The sequence below is a fragment of the Notolepis coatsorum genome (assembly GCF_963971535.1).
Source record: "Notolepis coatsorum genome assembly, chromosome: 6".
NCBI classification, from domain to species: Eukaryota; Metazoa; Chordata; class Actinopteri; order Aulopiformes; family Paralepididae; genus Notolepis; species Notolepis coatsorum.
Window position 1 is genome coordinate 110,368,017 of NC_140170.1, and position 18,686 is coordinate 110,386,702.

Genomic DNA, 18,686 nt, shown 5'->3' on the forward strand with positions numbered 1-18,686 from the left:
TGGGAAAGGGGCGTGTTCCTCCAGCAGTGTGTGGGAGAGAGGATGGGAAAGGGGCGTGTTCCTCCAGCAGTGTGTGGGAGAGAGGATGGGAAAGGGGCGTGTTCCTCCAGCAGTGTGTGGGAGAGAGGATGGGAAAGGGGCGTGTTCCTCCAGCAGTGTGTGGGAGAGAGGATGGGAAAGGGGCATGTTCCTCCAAGAGTGTGTGGGAGAGAGGATGGGAAAGGGGCGTGTTCCTCCAGCAGTGTGTGGGAGGCGTGTAGCCTTTTTACAACGCGTCCGCGTTTCCGGGTTCCCGTTTTGCGCTCCGATTTGCCGCTGACCTACGCTAGTACGCCCCCCTCGCTATGAGCGTAGCAGGACCAGGGTTCGAAATTAACGGGGGCTTGGGGCAAAATGCCCTCGAAAATTGACCAAATGCCCTCGAACATCAGTTAAGGGGGGCAAAAAAAGCCCCCGACAGTTTACTAATTATATATATAATTATATATATGCTCTACAGTGCGAGCATTTCCCTCGTATTTCCCCTAATAATATGTGTGTGTGCAAACCGGAAAAATCATTTACTTGCAGTGTGCGAGACAGACGAGTGATTGTAAAGATTACAAAACAGCTCCGCTGTTAATAGTTCAGATTGAAATTCAGTTTTTGGGTGGAATGTTTGTTCCAAGGAGGAGGGAGGCGGGGCCCGCTGCGTGTTACAGGCACTTGAGAGGTGCTGCGATTCCTGCGAACACAGAGAGAGCGCTCTGCTCTCATCAAGCATTACACTGCTATCTTAACGTTAGCAAGCTAAGCATCTGCATAGCGCGACCTGTGTTCTGTGTAACGTTAAGTAACTTGTGTTCGGCGGGGAAAGACCATTCCATTTGTAACACAACTCCAAAAGAATAACATCCAAATCCGATCCCGATGCGCATTTCCTTCATTCCACAGCGCTGAGCGCGCAACGTATTTCATTGATCGATCTGGCCAGAGCCTATACTCACAAACGTTGCGTGTGTGGGGTTTTTCATCAATTTGAAACAAGCTTCTTGACTGTTGGAATTAGGGATGTTAAAAATAAAATATCTAATAATATTATTCAATATTAGACAGAGGCAACCGGTTATTATATCAAGACAACAACACAACTTGCCCTCACTCAGGGACAATAATATTTAATCTATTTAGATAGAGTATGTATGTATTATTTACAGATAATTGAAGGTACCTCAAAACATGAAACCAAGCCATGATGTCACACATCGTGTGCGTGTGTGTGTTACTTGAACAATTGTCACTGTGCTCCTAAATTTCTGTGTGCTCCTAAATTTGTATTTAGATTTTATTTATTAACATTTTATTTAGGAGCACATGTGCTCCTTGGGAAAAAGGTTAGCGTAGAGCCCTATATGGAGACATTAACATTACGTTATCAAACATAGGGACGAAGACTGTAAAAAAAGTGTCAACAATGTTTTATAATCTTTATGTTAATTTTCATTATAAAAATGTTGTGCCCCCGAAATACAAAAAAAAGCCCCCGAAAAGCAATTAAGGGGGGCAAAAAAAGCCCTTGAATTTTTTTTTTAATTTCTAACCCTGAGCAGGACGCTCCGTGTTCATAGCCATTAATCTCTAAAGCTAACAACTATTTGTAAAAGCCACAACCACGTTACCATGTGTATACAACGTGAGTAGCTAACGTAGGGGCAAAGCACTGCACACGCATCATGTTGATACGATAGCCCCTTTAGCTGCACTAACGCTGTTGTTGTTAGCTTACATGCTAACGTGAATGGGATCGACCATAGCATTGCGGCAAGGCTAGCTACCTAGTACCGCTAGTTGAATGGATAAACGTTATTTAACATTGCAGAATGTTATTACTTATTACTATTGTCGTGTCCATAAGTTCCCTGGCAGAATACTTGTGAGGACAAAGGTATACAAAGAGGAGAGAACCATTTTAGATCGGGCATTGTTAGGTTTCGAGAACGGCGGCTATCAAGCTAAGCTACGTTAGCTACTCACGTTGTGCACAACGACACAATGATTTACATTATTACAAATATAGTAACGTGGTTGTGGCTTTTACAAATAGTGGTTAGCTTTTGAGATGAATGGCTATGAACACGGAGCGTCCTGCTACACTCATAGCGAGGGGGGCGTACTAGCGTAGGTCAGCGGCCAATCAGAGCGCAAAACGGGAACCCGGAAGCGTTGTAAAAAGGCTACACGCGTGTGGGAGAGAGGAGGGAAAAGGGGCGTTCCTCCAACAGTGTTAGAGGATGGAAAAGGGGCATGTTCCTCCAGCAGTGTGTGGGAGAGGAGGGAAAAGGGGCGTTCCTCCAAAAGTGTTATAGGATGGAAAAGGGGCGTTCCTCCAACAGTGTTAGAGGATGGAAAAGGGGCGTTCCTCCAACAGTGTTAGAGGATGGAAAAGGGGCATGTTCCTCCAGCAGTGTTAGAGGATAAAAAAGGGGCATGTTCCTCCAACAGTGTGTGGGAGAGGATGGAAAAGGGGCGTGTTCCTCCAGCAGTGTGTGGGAGAGAGGATGGAAAAGGGGCGTGTTCCTCCAGCAGTGTGTGGGAGAGGATGGAAAAGGGGCGTGTTCCTCCAGCAGTGTGTGCAGCCATGAGAACTCAGGCCAAGGAAACACAATGAAAGGTATTCAAATCCCCAACGGCCGGCTGGGTAATGTAGAGTGTAGAGGTAAAAGCGCTGACCACTGCAGAGACCCAGGTTCAATTCCCAGTAGCGGCACCTCTGGCTTGGTCAGACGTCCCTACAAACGTGTTCGTGGTGGGAAGCTGGTGGGGTATGAGTCCTGGTTGTTGAAATAGCAACTCCTACATCTAGAACACAACCTCTAGAACACAGCTTCTTGAACACAAGTTCTAGAAGACAGCCACTAAGACACCGCTTCTTGAACACAAGTTCTAGAACACAGCCTCTAGAACACGGCTACTAAAGTCATGGGGGTTTGAGGGGGGGTGGACTGGCTCAATCATTGAAGAACTCTTCTGGAGTGAGATGAGGACAACTTTAGTCAATGTGTCATATTTTGATGATCTTTGAACCGACATTTGCATGTCATTGGTGTAAACCAGCAGCAAAGTATTCTGAGGGTTAATCTCACCAGCAGCAGGTCCTGGGCCGAGATCCTGACGGAGTAGGAGAAAGTATCATCATCCTCATCCTCTACAAACTGCTGAGGGTTGGCCGTCCACACCTTGATCTGAAGGATGACAGTGGCACGGCATGACACTAGGGCTGGGGTCAAATCTCTTTCCATCCAATACAGACACTCATTATAGAAAACACATGAGAAGTTATTGTTAGACCATTTCAACTAGGGCTGGGCAATTAATCGGAAAAAAAAAATCACGATCTCGATTCATAGACCAATGCAATCGCATTTCTAAGTTATGATGATTTTTATTTTATTAACACTTTGATCGCCGGGGTTAAATTCATAATTTACCATCCCTCGCCAGCCCTATTTAACATGGAGAAGTTCCCCTTCTTTGCAGGGCTATAACTTTTTAAATTTTATTGCTAAATTGACATTACTATGGCCCATTCAACGTCCTATATCTATTGTTCAGGGTGTAGCAACGTTATACTTTTTCATTCACATATTCATACTAAAATACGGTCTAAAGTATAAGTATGTTTTTATCGTTTTCTGCAGCTTTCTCCAGAACTTGATTTATAGCCCTAAATGCATTATATTGATGATCAAATACAGTTTGGTAGGAATCTGTGCGAGATAAAAAATGTCAACTGTACGTGCTTCTAGGAGTTACTACGTATGATCTGATGTTGACCGGATGGGGGGGGGGGGGGGGGGTCGTTTATAATTCCGTGGGCAACGTTATATCATTCATCTAGTGTGGGTGATATGATCATTAGAGCAGTTAGTATCGAAGACGTTAACAAATAACGCTGAAACTCACCGTAGCTTCCTCGTAGCGTTGGGAGATGAGTGTGGAACAGAATTTTTTCTATTATGGGATGTCGAAATATCCAATCCATTTCCAGGTTGTATAATAGTATATACGTCCAAATCATGTTGTTTATCGAGTTATTGGTAACGGATCACTATCCGTTGTGATCAGCTCGAGTCCTGGGACTATTAGCGAGTGATCGGACCGAATTGAAATGAGCACCAGCTTCCACTTCCTGTTTCTGCCCTGGGCGATCCGCCGATCGGCCACCAGATGGCGCTCTTGAACCGTTGTAGAGTTGAGAGGGGCTCAACAGTAGGGCTGCACGATTTTGGGAAATAATCTAATTGCGATTATTCTGACAGATATTGCGATTTGCGATGCGATTATAACATATTTTTAAAAAAAAATTACAAGAAGCATGTTGCTGCTTTCTGTAGTCGGGTCCCCACTGCAAAATTACTGTATTACCCTGTATTATACACTTTTACTATCATGTAGACTATTCTGCTTTGTGTTTACATGTGATGTATTGTATACATGCACATTTATTATGTTCTTGTGTGATGTATCGCACATTTTATTGCTGTGTGATGTATTGCAAATGTTATTGCTGTCATCTTGGCCAGGTCTACCTTGCAAAGGAGATCTTGTATCTCAATGGGACTTCCTGGTTAAATTAAAAAAAAAAAAAAACGTTTTTTTTTTTTTTTTAATTGCAGGCTTGGCGATTTGATAATTGCATCATTCCAAATCGCGATTTCGATTAAAAAACGATTAATCGTGCAGCCCTACTCAACAGTACATCTCATGTCTCCGGGGGAGAAATATGATTTCGATCACAGATTTTTGAAATATTGATATCAAAGACGCTGTCCAGCGTCTTCGGCAGAATGAGCATGGCGGGGAAAGACGCGTTTCAGCGTTTCCGGCGATTAAAGTGTTATTTTTTTTATTTTTTATTATTAAACTTTTTTTTTTTTACTTTACTTTTTAAATGATTTTATTGAAAGAATAAGAATCGTGAGGGAATCGTGATCAAGAAAAATCGTGATTCACATTTTAGCAAGAATTGCCCAGCCCTAATTTCAATATTATCTGGTAAAATAAGATAAGTAATATGATAAGAAATCATGCTTCCTCACATGTTTGTCAGGGTCTTTGTATAAAATGCATCATACTCTCACACACACACATACACACACACACGTGTTACTGGTTACCTGATCCTCAGTGATCTGCATGTAGAGGATGATGTAATAGATGAGTTCTGGCAGGGCTTTCTTGACTGTGCTCTTGAACTTGTTGTTCTCCAGGAGTGTGTGGACAAACTCAAAGATACTGAACACCAGATTCTCAAAGCCCAGCACCTCCCCTAGGAACATTCAAATTAAGAAACAGAAATGACTGAAGGGGTGCACATATAATCAATCCTGCACTTATTTCATAACGGCTGTTCCAAAAGATGGCTATATTGGCAACGATCCGAAAGGCTATACCAAAGATTCCCACCATAAGTCTCTTCCAGGGCAGGAGGAACCCCTGGGCTGCTCTGTCTCACCACTAGCTCTACATTCAGACAGACATCACTGATCCCACTGTATCCAATCAGGAGAGAGAACCCTAAATATATTTACATATTTTTACTAATATTTCAAGATATCTTGTCAAGCCACATTTGCTTACTGCACTGGCAGATTTGTACTTGTTTCAGGCATGTAGACCACTTATTTTAACAAATGGAAAATATCACATACAGCATCTTTAACACTTTCATTAACACTTTCAGAGCCCAAGCTTAATCTTGATTTACCGCTTGAATGCCCACCATCCACTTCAATGTTAGCGTTAATAACGCCTAATCTATGTTTTAAATTATGGCTATGTGTCTAATCTGCCCGTCGCTTATCAATTACTCGTTTTCTAGTCAACATTGTCGAAGCGGATTGTTTTTTTATCCGTTCATTTTCGTTTTATAGCATTTTGAAAAGCCCTCGTTTAAGGAAAATATAAATATTCCATGATAATCGCCCTTTACTGGAATATTCTAGAATACATGTCATTTTTCGTCTATTTATGAATCGTTTTCAAATAAACGCTAGATTATCGATAGTATATGTGTACGTATGCACGCTATATAGGCGATCTGAAAAAACGATTCTCTGATTTCCTCAAAGCGATCACCCACACACACATAGGGCGAACGCTGAGATCTCAGCGAATACAACTCTAATTATCCCAAGACTTGTAAAATAGATTCCTTACCTCAGATCAGATGTTCTCCAAAAAGATCATTCCAATTCCTGATCGCCATTCCAAAAATCGATCGCTTTTATTGATCCAACGCTACATACTGTATTATGTATTCCACGCTGTTCTGAGGCTCCACAATGAATCCGATCGGCTCGGGTTACATGCCTGAGAAGTAAAATGTGGATTCCGGATTTTTTTTTTCTCATCCATTTTCATTGAGTCCATTCCAAAAGGGTGCATTACCATCTGGGAGACGATGGGGGCGGTTTTTTCACATCTGAGCTCCTACAGGGGCTGCATACCAACGGGAGACTCGGTTGATGAAATATGAATTCAGATCGCTAATAAAAAAATAAAACGCTAATTGTCGTCGTGGGCATTCAGGCATTGGGCTGATAAAACGTCTTATCACGTTTTGGGCATTGAAAGTGTTAAGGGAGCGAGCGAGCGAATGAGCAAAACAATGTGAGAGTTAGCAACGTCGCCAGTTATGTGGTTACATTTTCAATTCCCTTTCAGATATTATCATTCTATTAATGTAGGGCCTGATGGGATAGTTGTCGTAAAAGTACACCTGAACGCAGGTCAGTTGTTAGCAGATGCCAGAGCCCTTCCCTGTGAAACACTGACCACACACACACAATCATGACGTCAGGACTGGCAGGAATTCTACTTACCGTCCGAGTCTACAGGATCGTCTACTTCCTCTGTGTAGTTGACCTCTGTTCTCACATAAGTGAACATTTGATTAAGGAATTATTTCATGTCAGATTATTTTTTATCGGTTTGATACTTAACACTTTAATCGCCAAGGACGCCGTAACTCGTCATTCCCCGCCATGCTAATTCTGCCAATGACGCCGTAACACGTCATTGAGATCAATATTTCAAAAATCTGTGATCGCAATCATATTTCTCCCGCGGAGACTTGAGATCTACTGTTGATCCCCTCTCAACTCTCCAACGGTTCAAGAGCGCCATCTGGTGGCCGATCGGCGGATCGCCCAAACCCGAAACCGGAAACTGGTGCTCATCCAAATTCGGTCCGATCACTCGCTATAGGTCCCGGGACTCGAGCTAGACACAATGGATAGCGATCCGTTACCAATAACTCGATAAACAACATGCTTTGGACGTATATACTATTATACAACCTGGAGATGGATCGCATATTTCAACATCCCATAATAGGAATATTTTTGCTCCACGCTCATCGCCCAACGGCCCGAGGAGACTGGGGTAAGTTTCAGCGTTTTTTTTCTACCGTGTTCGATACAAACTGCTCTAATGATCATATCACCCACACTAGATGAATCATCTAACGTTGGCCATGGAATTATAAACGACCCCCCCCCCCCCATCCGGTCAACATCAGATGATAAGTAGTAACTTCTAGAAGCACGTCCATTTGAAATGTTTTATCTCGCGCCGATCGCTATCAAACTGTATTTGATCATCAATATAATGCATTTAGGGCTATAAATCACGTTCTGCAGAATGATGCAGAAAACGATAAAAACATATTTATACTTTAGACCGTATTTTAGTATGAATATGTGAATGAAAAAGTATAACGTTCCTACATCCTGAACGATAGATAATTGACGTTGAATGGGCCATAGTAATGTCAATTTAGCAATACAATTTAAAAAGTTATAGCGCTGCAAAGAAGGGGAACTTCTCCATAGACAAATAGAGCTGGCAGAGGATGGTATAAGGATGTACATAAGCCTGGCAAAGAAAGTGTTAATTGTATACGGTAAGTGTTGAGTCCATGGTATTGTATACATTGGGGTTAGTGTTTGAGTCCATGGTATTGTATACATTGGGGTTAGTGTTTGAGTCCATGGTATTGTATACGTTAGGGTTAGTGTTTGAGTCCATGGCATTGTATATGTTAGGTGTAGTGTTCGAGTCCATGGTATTGTATACATTAGGTGTAGTGTTTGAGTCCATGGTATTGTATACATTAGGTGTAGTGTTAGTGTCCATGGTATTGTATACATTAGGTGTAGTGTTTGAGTCCATGGTATTGTATACATTAGGTGTAGTGTTTGAGTCCATGGTATTGTATACATTGGGTGTAGTGTTTGAGTCCATGGTATTGTATACATTAGGTGTAGTGTTTGAGTCCATGGTATTGTATACATTAGGTGTAGTGTTCGAGTCCATGGTATTGTATACATTAGGGTTAGTGTTCGAGTCCATGGTATTGTATACATTAGGGTTAGTGTTTGAGTCCATGGTATTGTATACATTAGGGTTAGTGTTTGAGTCCATGGTATTGTATACATTAGGTGTAGTGTTTGAATACATGGTATTGTATACATTAGGTGTAGACCGTGTAGTGTTTGAGTCCATGGTATTGTATACATTGGGTGTAGTGTTCAAGTCCATGGTATTGTATACATTAGGTGTAGTGTTTGAGTCCATGGTATTGTATACATTAGGGTTAGTGTTTGAGTCCATGGTATTGTATACATTAGGTGTAGTGTTTGAATACATGGTATTGTATACATTAGGGTTAGTGTTCGAGTCCATGGTATTGTATACATTAGGTGTAGTGTTGAGTCTATGGTATTGTATACATTAGGTGTAGTGTTGAGTCCATGGTATTGTATACATTAGATGTAGTGTTTGAGTACATGGTATTGTATACATTAGGGTTAGTGTTTGAGTCCATGGTATTGTATACATTAGGTGTAGTGTTTGAGTCCATGGTATTGTATACATTGGGTGTAGTGTTTGAGTCCATGGTATTGTATACATTAGGGTTAGTGTTTGAGTCCATGGTATTGTATACATTAGGTGTAGTGTTTGAATACATGGTATTGTATACATTAGGTGTAGACCGTGTAGTGTTTGAGTCCATGGTATTGTATACATTGGGTGTAGTGTTCAAGTCCATGGTATTGTATACATTAGGTGTAGTGTTTGAGTCCATGGTATTGTATACATTAGGGTTAGTGTTTGAGTCCATGGTATTGTATACATTAGGTGTAGTGTTTGAATACATGGTATTGTATACATTAGGTGTAGTGTTCAAGTCCATGGTATTGTATACATTAGGTGTAGTGTTTGAGTCCATGGTATTGTATACATTGGGTGTAGTGTTTGCAAAGGATATAAAGATGCACTCTCAGTCAGAGTGTTCCAGACAATAGGCAGGATCTGCTGCATAGACGACACCATGGGTTTAGGGAAGTTCTTCACCAAAGCGGTAACCGCCTGGGACACAAAGAGGAGGAGAAAACAACAACATTTTGACAACTATTTAACCATGGAAGCTGGAAAACATTGTTGTTTAATGCACTTCCCCCATCCAGATGTCCCCGGTTTGTCTAGGAAGTCAACCTACGGCTCATAGTATGTCTGACAAAACAAAACTGAAACATTGATCTAAACTAAAGCACTGTTACTGCATTTCTATGGACCCATCTCTCAAGCCCCACCCGTTTCCTTGATCCTCCAATCACAGCCGTTGCTTCCCTCGGAAAAGCACCAGTTGTGATTGGAGGATCAAGAAGAGGGCGAGGCTCGCGAGATAGGTCAAATAATGATATTCCATTTGGTCGTTTCACTACAATTCCCAGCATGCTTTATGGAGTGATCACATTGGACACCTTTTTGAACGTGCCTGTGCCTTGTTTATGTCGCGACCAGTGATGCTACAGATTACTTGTAAAAGTAATCCGATTACTGATTACTCCTTTAAAAAGTAATCTAGTTACTTTATTTAAAAGAAAATTAGTTTTTCTCCCCTCCCAATGTTAGTTGTTATGCCAATTCCCAATCCCCTTCCTGGTCGTTGCGCACTCTACCCCCTACCGTCGGTCCGGGAGGGCGGGGACTATCGCATGCTTCCTCCGACACATGTGTACCCAGCCCACCGCTTCTTTTCACCTGGCAGCGCGGACTCTTGCTGGGAGTGTAGCGTGTGGAAGGTCACAATACCTCTCCTAGATCCTTCACTTGCTGTGTAGGCACCCCGACCGAACTGTAGGAGTCGCTGTTTACAACGACCAGGACCCACCCTCGCCGGGTTTCCAACCCGCTAACACTGCCAATTGTGTTAGTATGGACGGTCGGCCAACCCGGAAGCACCACAGCTGGATTCGATCCCACTGTCTCTGTGGTGGTAGACAGACACTTAGTTTGCTGCGCTACCCGGCCGCCCTTAAAAAGTAATCTAGTTACTTTACTGATTACTCGATTTGAAAGTAACTAGGTTACTGTTGTCCGCGACGACCAGTTGAACTTCTCTGCTCACATCGCAGCGACAACCAGAACCTGCAGATTCCTCCTGAGCAACGTCAGAAGGATACGCCCCTTCCTGACAAAAGAAGCCACCCAACTCCTCGTCCAATCAACAGTCATCTCCCGCCTCGACTACTGCAACGCACTGCTAGCTGGCCTCCCGGCCACTGCCACCAAGCCTCTTCAACTCATTCAAAATGCAGCGGCCCGCCTGATCTCAAACCTACCGAAGTCAGCCCATGTCACCCCACTTCTTAGGGACCTGCACTGGCTCCCCATTGCTGCACGTATCCGCTTCAAGGCCCTCGACCTAGCATACCGTGCGGCAAAGGGAACCGCTCCCGCCTACCTCCGGTCAATGGTCTCTAACTACACACCCTCAAGACCCCTACGCTCTGCGTCTTCTGGCCGCCTCAGATCTACTCCTATCCAAGCTCCCGGAGGGTCATCAAAGAGAAGCCGCCTATTCTCAGTCCTTGCCCCACAATGGTGGAATGAACTACCCATCCCAGTTAGGACAGCCGAATCCCGTCCAATCTTTCGCCGTCGACTAAAGACTCACTTCTTCAACCATTATCTGAAATGATATATAAAAAAAAAAAAAAAAAATCTAACCCCGACTAACCTTAATGTCATGCACTTGTCCTAATAAACTAACCTACACTGTAACACGCAACACTTTGATGAACATTGTTACTCAGCTGATAGAGTTATACCCTTCTTGCTGTCTTGTCGCACAGAACTTGTAAGTCGCTTTGGATAAAAGCGTCAGCTAAATGACTAAATGTAATGTAAATGTAAAATGTAAGTCGTCGCCGTCCCCCCTGCTGCTGCCACAACATAAGAATGACAACAGCTGGGGCGGCTAAGTGGTGCAATGGGCAAGGCGCTCACCACGAATACTGGAGACTGGGCTCGAACAGGTACGCCTCCCTGTTCGAGCCCAGCGCTCCACATTGCTTTCAGTTTAGCTGGTCGTCCGCACTAATACACATTGGCAGTATTAGGGGGAGGGAAACTGATGGGTGGGGATCGGGCGTTGTGGACAGCAACTCCTACAGGTCGGTTGGTGCGCCTGCGCAGTAGAATCAGGAAGCGACGGGGGCGGGGCCCCTCCAAAGCCCAGACCCCTGACGCTGAAAGATCGAGCCGCGCAGGTGGAAAGATGCGACTGCCGTTACCTCGAGTATCGGAGGGGACTCGTGCTATGTATGACTTAGTCCACATTGCAGCCAGCTTGTGGGAGGCATGAAACAGCGTTCAAAAGACAGGGGAGGGTTGAATTGGATGATACGAAAATTGGGATGGGAGAAAAATAGAAAATGGGAGAAAAAGTGGATAAAAAAATAAAGAATGACAACACTTTTTTTTTCTTTTTAAATAATGCTTTATTGAAAGTGCATAATGTCATAAATCATGATTGGCTGCTCAGACAGGTCATCAGCCATCAGGCCATATAAGGTCGCAGCTGTTCACTGCTCAGGCACTCCATCCATTCTGTGACAACGGACTCAGTGCGTACTCCGCAAGTCGCGCGTAACAGGAATCTCTCTCAAATAGCCAAATTACACTATAAAACGTTCTGGATAGGCGCGGCTGGGTGGCGCTGCGGTCTAAGCGCTCGTCACCAACGCGAGAGACACCGGTATCTAAGCCGGCTGTCATACTGACTCAATTGGCAGAGTCAGCGGGAGGGGAGTCGATGGGTGGTAATCTGGTCGTTGTAAACAGCAGGTCGGTCAGGGCGCCTGCACAGCAAGGACAGGAGAAGGCAAGGGTAGTGTGAGCCTCCCACACGTTACACCTCGCCAATGAGAGTCCGCGCTGGCAGGTGAAAAGATGTGGCTGGCTGACTCTGCATGTATCGGAGGGGACATGCGATAGTATCCATCAACCCTCCCTACGACCAACCACATGTGAGCAACGATCAAGACAGGGGAGGGGGGAATTGGCACAACTAAATTGGGATGGGAGAAAAACACAGAAAAAGGAGGAGAAAAAGTGAAAATTTTAATAACGAACTGGATAGTTGATTTAACTTCATGTTGAAGCTATTCTAAAATCAGCTATAACATAAACATGCGTGTGTGGCTGTGTGTGTGCGTGCGCGAGCGCACGTCCCATCTCCGGTCTGGGTTCTGGAGAGGTAGCCGACTGTACCCCTGGCTCTCTTATCAGCATTATGAGATAGTATCCAATCCAATCCAACTTTATTTATAAAGCGCTTTAATAGCCACAGGGGCACAAAGTGCTGTACAGAGGGAGCATATTAAAAACTATAAGCAGCACTAAAAATAGATAAAAAAAAAAAAACGCACAGCCACTTGGAAAAGTAACTAATCAGATTACTGGCTTGTAAAAAAGTAACAAGTTAGATTACTATTTACTGAAAAAAGTAATCAGATTAGAGTAACTAGTTACTGGCATCACTGGTCGCGACAGGTGTGCATCTCCTCCAAACTACGCGAGACGCTTTTTCGGGCGCTCTCAGTTGAAAAAGTTTCAACTTTAGCCAAAAGAGCACCTACGGGAGGCTACAATTTGAAACTGGCCCCCGTAAATGTCCGAACACCCTCCCTCCCACCCACCCCCTCCAAATGTACATTTCCCTCCCACTAGTATGTATATATTTACTGTTAGGATCTGTATATTTGCATATCTTGTATGTCACAAATGTAACAGTACTGTATATCTGTATGTCATGTATGTCATGATTAGATTAGATGATTAGATTTTTATATCTGAATACCTGTATGTTGTGTATGTCATAAATGTCATTATGAATTGAAAATGGGGGACCCTGATGTAAACAAGACGAAAGTCTCTCTGGTCTGCATCCCCTTAACTCATTCTGCGCATTCACGTATATATATACGTGTTTGCTCGCCACCCGTTGAGTGCCAATCACATGTATATATATTAGAGCTGGGCCGTTAACGGCGCTAACGTGCTGCGTTAACGCTATACTAGTATCGCGCGATAATATAATTAACGCATTAATTTTACCCAGGGTAGGTTCGCTGAGCACAGATGCTCTTTTTCAGGAACGCCCTGCTTCACATTCACACAGTTCCATTCACACCTGGGAGCTGCCCAGTACAACCACAGTTGACACCATTGGCCACTGAGCAACTCCACTGGAGCAGTTGATTCAAGCCATGTCACATAGTTCAAGTTTGAAATTATTCTTTCTGTTTTGCTCATGAGTGTGCTAGATACTGTACTGTACTGGTAATATTATTTATTTGTGTTAACTTCTGAATAAAACAACTTATTAAACACAAGTACATCTTATTGAACATTATTTTGATATTTCATTACCAATTATCATAGCAAAACAGCTTTTTCAAACAGTCTGTAATGCATTTTGGAAACGGGAGATGGGCTCATGGTGTAATGGGCCACCTGGCCTGAGAAACATAAGGAGGAAAGAAAAAGTAAGGACTTACTTCTGGTCATTATTTGGGTAGGACACACATATTTTGAATGCCTTCGGCAGGTTTTTTTAAAAAATTTTGGGCCATTTTAATCTAGATTAATTCCAGGATTGCAGATAGATTAATCTAGATTAAAAGAATTAATCTATGCCCACCTCTAATATATATACGTGATTTGGTACGTTTTCCTTTTTTTCGATCTATGCAGTCTCACGGACCTCTATGTTACCGTTGAAAGCCATACTGAGACCCAGAGAGTGCAATACCGGACAGATCCTGCTAGGTGGCAGTATCGCCCACCCTTTGAAACCCTGTTCCAGACTGTGTGTCACATCTAATGTCGTCCGGGCGGAGAATTTTGGCCCAGGCAAGTCTAGCGGTTCATCCAGTTGTGTTTCCGGGTTCCCGTGATTGGCCACTGACGCACACACGTACGCCCCCCTCGCTATGAGTGAACAGCGGAACGACTGCCGTCTTGTTGACAGAGCTCTCATATTTGCGAATGCATAAACTATATCTTAAATTATGGCTATGTGTCTAATATGGCCGTCGCTTATCAATGACTTGTTTGCGGTCAATTTTTTTTTTATCAGTTCATTTTTACGGATTGTTTTTTATGAATCACAGGACAATAACAGAAATAATAATAACAATAATGACAGTCCAGTAATTAAATCAGAATGAAAGTAGACTAAATGACATAAAAATAATAAATACAATACATGGGCTCGCGCTCGCTCTTCCCCCCAAACCCCATGTCAGAGACAAAGCCTCTCGACATCTCCTTGTCATAAAAGAATTTGTGAAACCTGTGGTGCTCAAGTGGAACATCTAATGGGACTCCGTGAGCCTTCAAAGTTGCTCTTATTTGTAAATAGAAGAAAAAAGTGGAACTGGTGAGGTCAAATTTGTTGGATATATCTCGAAGACTGCGGAGACCATAGTCATCGAAGATATCCCCCAATGTGTGTATGCCTTTCAAATGTTAAATGATACACACTGAAATCTACGCTCTCTCATCCTGCTTTCCGTAACTCCTATACTTCCTGAGTAACTTGCCCAACACGGCTTAATGGTTGTTGACTGCAAACAAGTCATTGATAAGCGACGGCCATATTAGACACATAGCCATAATTTAAGATATAGTTTATGCATTCGCAAATATGAGAGCTCTGTCAACAAGACGGCAGTCGTTCCGCTGTTCACTCATAGCGAGGGGCGTCACTCATAGCGAGGGGGGCGTACGCGTGTGCGTCAGTGGCCAATCACGGGAACACAACTGGGTTGGTAAAAGCATACACGCGTCCAGGACACTCAATACATGTGTTGTGCCAGATTATGCCGGGGACCCGATGGACATCAATACTGGAAATCGCGATCAGACAATTGGAATATTCTTTTTGGAATAACCCCGATCAAAGGTAAGGACTATCTGACGTAAATTCCACCTTGATCCTACAATGATTTCATATCGATCCAGCCGATCAACATATGTAGTATTCAAAACGAATGCCGTTGCTGGCAATCAGAGAATCAAAAAATGTCATTCATTCATGATGAAACATAATACCTATTATATACCTTTGATTTGGAAACAGTAGCGTGTCCAGTAGGGGTGGGAACGATACATCGATCCAGATCGATATATCGATCTATTATCAATGATCAAATAGGATCGATGCAACGTAAAAAGATCGATTCATATTGCGATACTCTTATTTTGAAAATCCCCTCGTGAGCATATCCGCCCGCCCGGCTGGCTGCAACAACAACAGTAGCTCAGCGCAGCTCCGTGTGTAGACGTTAGACTGCATTGCTTCAGAGTCCGCCTATTTTGCCCGAAATAAGTGCCTGTTGTTTTTTTCCCCACAAGGGGTCAAATGCATCTAACATGCTTTCCATCCTTGCCATTCCTTTATGCCCACGTCGCGTTAAATACCGAAATTAATGTTGCGTTAGCGTGAGCTAACTAAGCTAAGCTGATAGAGAGCAGCAGAGGTCCACTAGGGACTGGGAAGGAGATAGCCCCACTAACAGGATCTGGCCGGTACTGCACCTTCTGACTCCCAATATGCCTTTTCCAGCCAAAATACAGCGCTGTGATAGGATATTAATATAGAAAAAAAAAAACAAAAAAAAAAAAAAAAAAAACAGTGAACAGGAGGTCTATTTGTATTAAAAACAATAGATTGTTTTTCATTTAAATGTCTGGAAGAGATCAAATGATATTTCCATTGCCTTTTTTTTTGTTGATTTAAATGTTGCCGATTGTGTTAAATGGGCATATAATATAGTCTCATATCGATCACAGGCACCTGAATCGAATCGTATCGTATCGTGGCAGACTGTGATATCGGAAAATATCGTATCGTTGTCCAAAGAATCGATATCGTATCGTGATGAAACTGGTGATTCCCACCCCTAGTGTCCAGCCGAGCAACGCGAACGCATTTAGCAAAATTCACATATCGCTCCATAATGCAGTTTCCAGGAATTAGCGAACGTATACATGAAAAAATTTATAATTTTTTACATGTTGGACGAGGGGTAGTTACTGTCAAATGAGCCATAGTATTGTCTCCATAGCTATAATATAGAATATAGATATAGCCCTGCAAACAGTGAAAACGTATCGATAGTTGCCAACATTAGTTAGCGTTAGCCATCAATGCTAATGTAGTAATGTTTGTAACTTGTAAGACTACTACCATATTGTCTTTATACGTGTATCACTGTACATATTATACTACAACCCTATACATACATCCGATTAGCTCAGTAGTACCAATTTGTATATTTTGTACCCAGTTTAATCACCACATTGTATATTGCACTTTACCGTTTCATTTGTACTCTGGTTGGATGCCAAACTTCGTTGTAGAATAGCCTTTTTTATTTATTTTTTATTATATTTTTAGCATTTTTACAGCTTTTTCATGGTCACGCAGGACCGACAGAGGAGAGGGCGAACGGGAGGAGAGGTGGGGAGGACATGCGACAAATAACGTCGGGTGCTGGGATCGAACCCGGGTCGGCCGCGTAGGTGCGCGTGGCACTATGGTACGCGCCACAAGGGCGCCCCGTAGAATAGACTTTTAATTGTCATTGCACAGTATACAACAGAATTTCAGGGGAGCTCCCACAGACCGTAGTACAATATATACATACATGAAACACAACACTGTACATATAACAGAATATTTTAAATAATAAAGTGCATGATGAGCGGTAACATAGTGGTTTATCAAGTCCAGGTAAGTGCATGGTGCACGTGAGGGGACAGTCAATGAGCGTTTAACAGTCTGACTGCTTGGGGGAAAAAGCTGTTTATAAGTCTTGAACTCTTTGCATGTATGGACCGGTATCTCCTCCCTGAGGGAAGGAGCTGAAAGAGGTGATGTGCTGGGTGAGACTGGTCCTTGATAATACACTTGGAGCGGTGGAGGCAGCGGGAGGTGAAGACGGAGTACTTGTGCTGTATAATGACAACACATTTTAATCTAATCTAATCTATGTAACGTTAGCAACGGTATTCGGTGGTATTGCGTGTTGCGCCCTGTGCACTTTCGATTGTCTATGTACACCGTCGTACCTGCCGTTTGAGTGCAAGAAAAGGGCGTCCAATCTCATCACAGCCTTATTCTGTTAAAACACACCAACCTTGAGGACCTCCATCTTGATGCCACTGTCGGAGGACGGTCCGTCAGGCATTTGCAGGGCCTGCACGAACGCCTCTGTGAACTGCTGCACCACGGGGAAGATGAGCGATTTGGCTGCACCCTAAAACACACATGAAGGGTGTACCGAGTTACTAACTAGGACAAACAAACAGCGGAGCAAACGTAGTTTAGTTGCCCAAGTTCCTTGTCTAGATCGACTACTATTTAAACTGTTAGGATCAGAACAAAAAGGGGCACTTCACCAATATACAATGGCAATTTATTTTGCACATAACCCTTCTTCTCACACATCCAAAAACTTAAAAACACACATGCATTTAGTTTAGTTTGACAGTTATTGAGAGTAAATTAATAATTGCATTGAGCTGTAACGAAACAACCCAAAAATACATTCATTTAGTCTGAGTAAATGAGTTTGAATATGGTCACGGGTGATGTCATCAGGGACATTGAATCCTTGTATTGTGTAAATTACAGCTCAATTAAATAAGGTAGCAGTCCCTATAAGACAAGGTATTACCATCTTTTCATCAGCATCAGGGGTCGGTAGGGGTGTAATGATGCATCGATTAATCGAAATGCATAGATTCTAATGTGACGATTCAACTGGATCGATTTGAAAATGTTAGAATAGATTATAATCTAAATTAATCTAAAAAAAAAAATTTGTGTGTTTTTTGTTGTTGTTGTTTTTATTGACCTATAGTCGATTCATGCCGAGTGAATCAGTTCCCCCAGCCACATTTGTGTATTCCAAAATCTTTTGGGGAATTAACTGATAGAAAATGTATCAAATTTATTGAATCGAATCGTGGTCAAATGAAGAGATGTCATGATGCATTGAATCGTTGCCTGAATAATCGTAATCGAAATTAATCGCTGTGAGGTCGCATCATTACACCCCTAGGGGTCAGCAATTAAGTTTGGCCTCGGGCCACATTTTTTCCAAGCCATTATATGGCAGGCCAGAACCAAAAACAATGGCTAATTTAATAAATTGATAGTGAAAACTTTAACTCTGTGACAGACCACCTTTTAACTAAGACATACATTTGTGGCAGAGGCAGGATCAAAATAAACAGGCTGCATTGGTGGCATAATAAACTGTAAACAAGTAATTTTTTCT

General features: G+C 42.7%; 1 protein-coding gene across 2 annotated transcripts in view; it reads right to left on the bottom strand.

Moving 5' to 3' along the window:
- Window positions 1–18,686, bottom strand: part of ipo9 (importin 9) — a 66,230-nt gene that overhangs the window by 26,101 nt on the left and 21,443 nt on the right. For both annotated transcript variants that reach the window (XM_084316412.1, XM_084316413.1), the window contains 5 exons: window positions 17,541–17,660; window positions 9,314–9,414; window positions 6,864–6,922; window positions 5,157–5,308; window positions 3,123–3,221 (listed from right to left, as the gene is read on the bottom strand). In XM_084316412.1, the coding sequence (XP_084172538.1) occupies window positions 3,123–3,221; window positions 5,157–5,308; window positions 6,864–6,922; window positions 9,314–9,414; window positions 17,541–17,660 (531 nt within the window). The remainder of the gene's footprint in view (window positions 1–3,122; window positions 3,222–5,156; window positions 5,309–6,863; window positions 6,923–9,313; window positions 9,415–17,540; window positions 17,661–18,686) is intronic.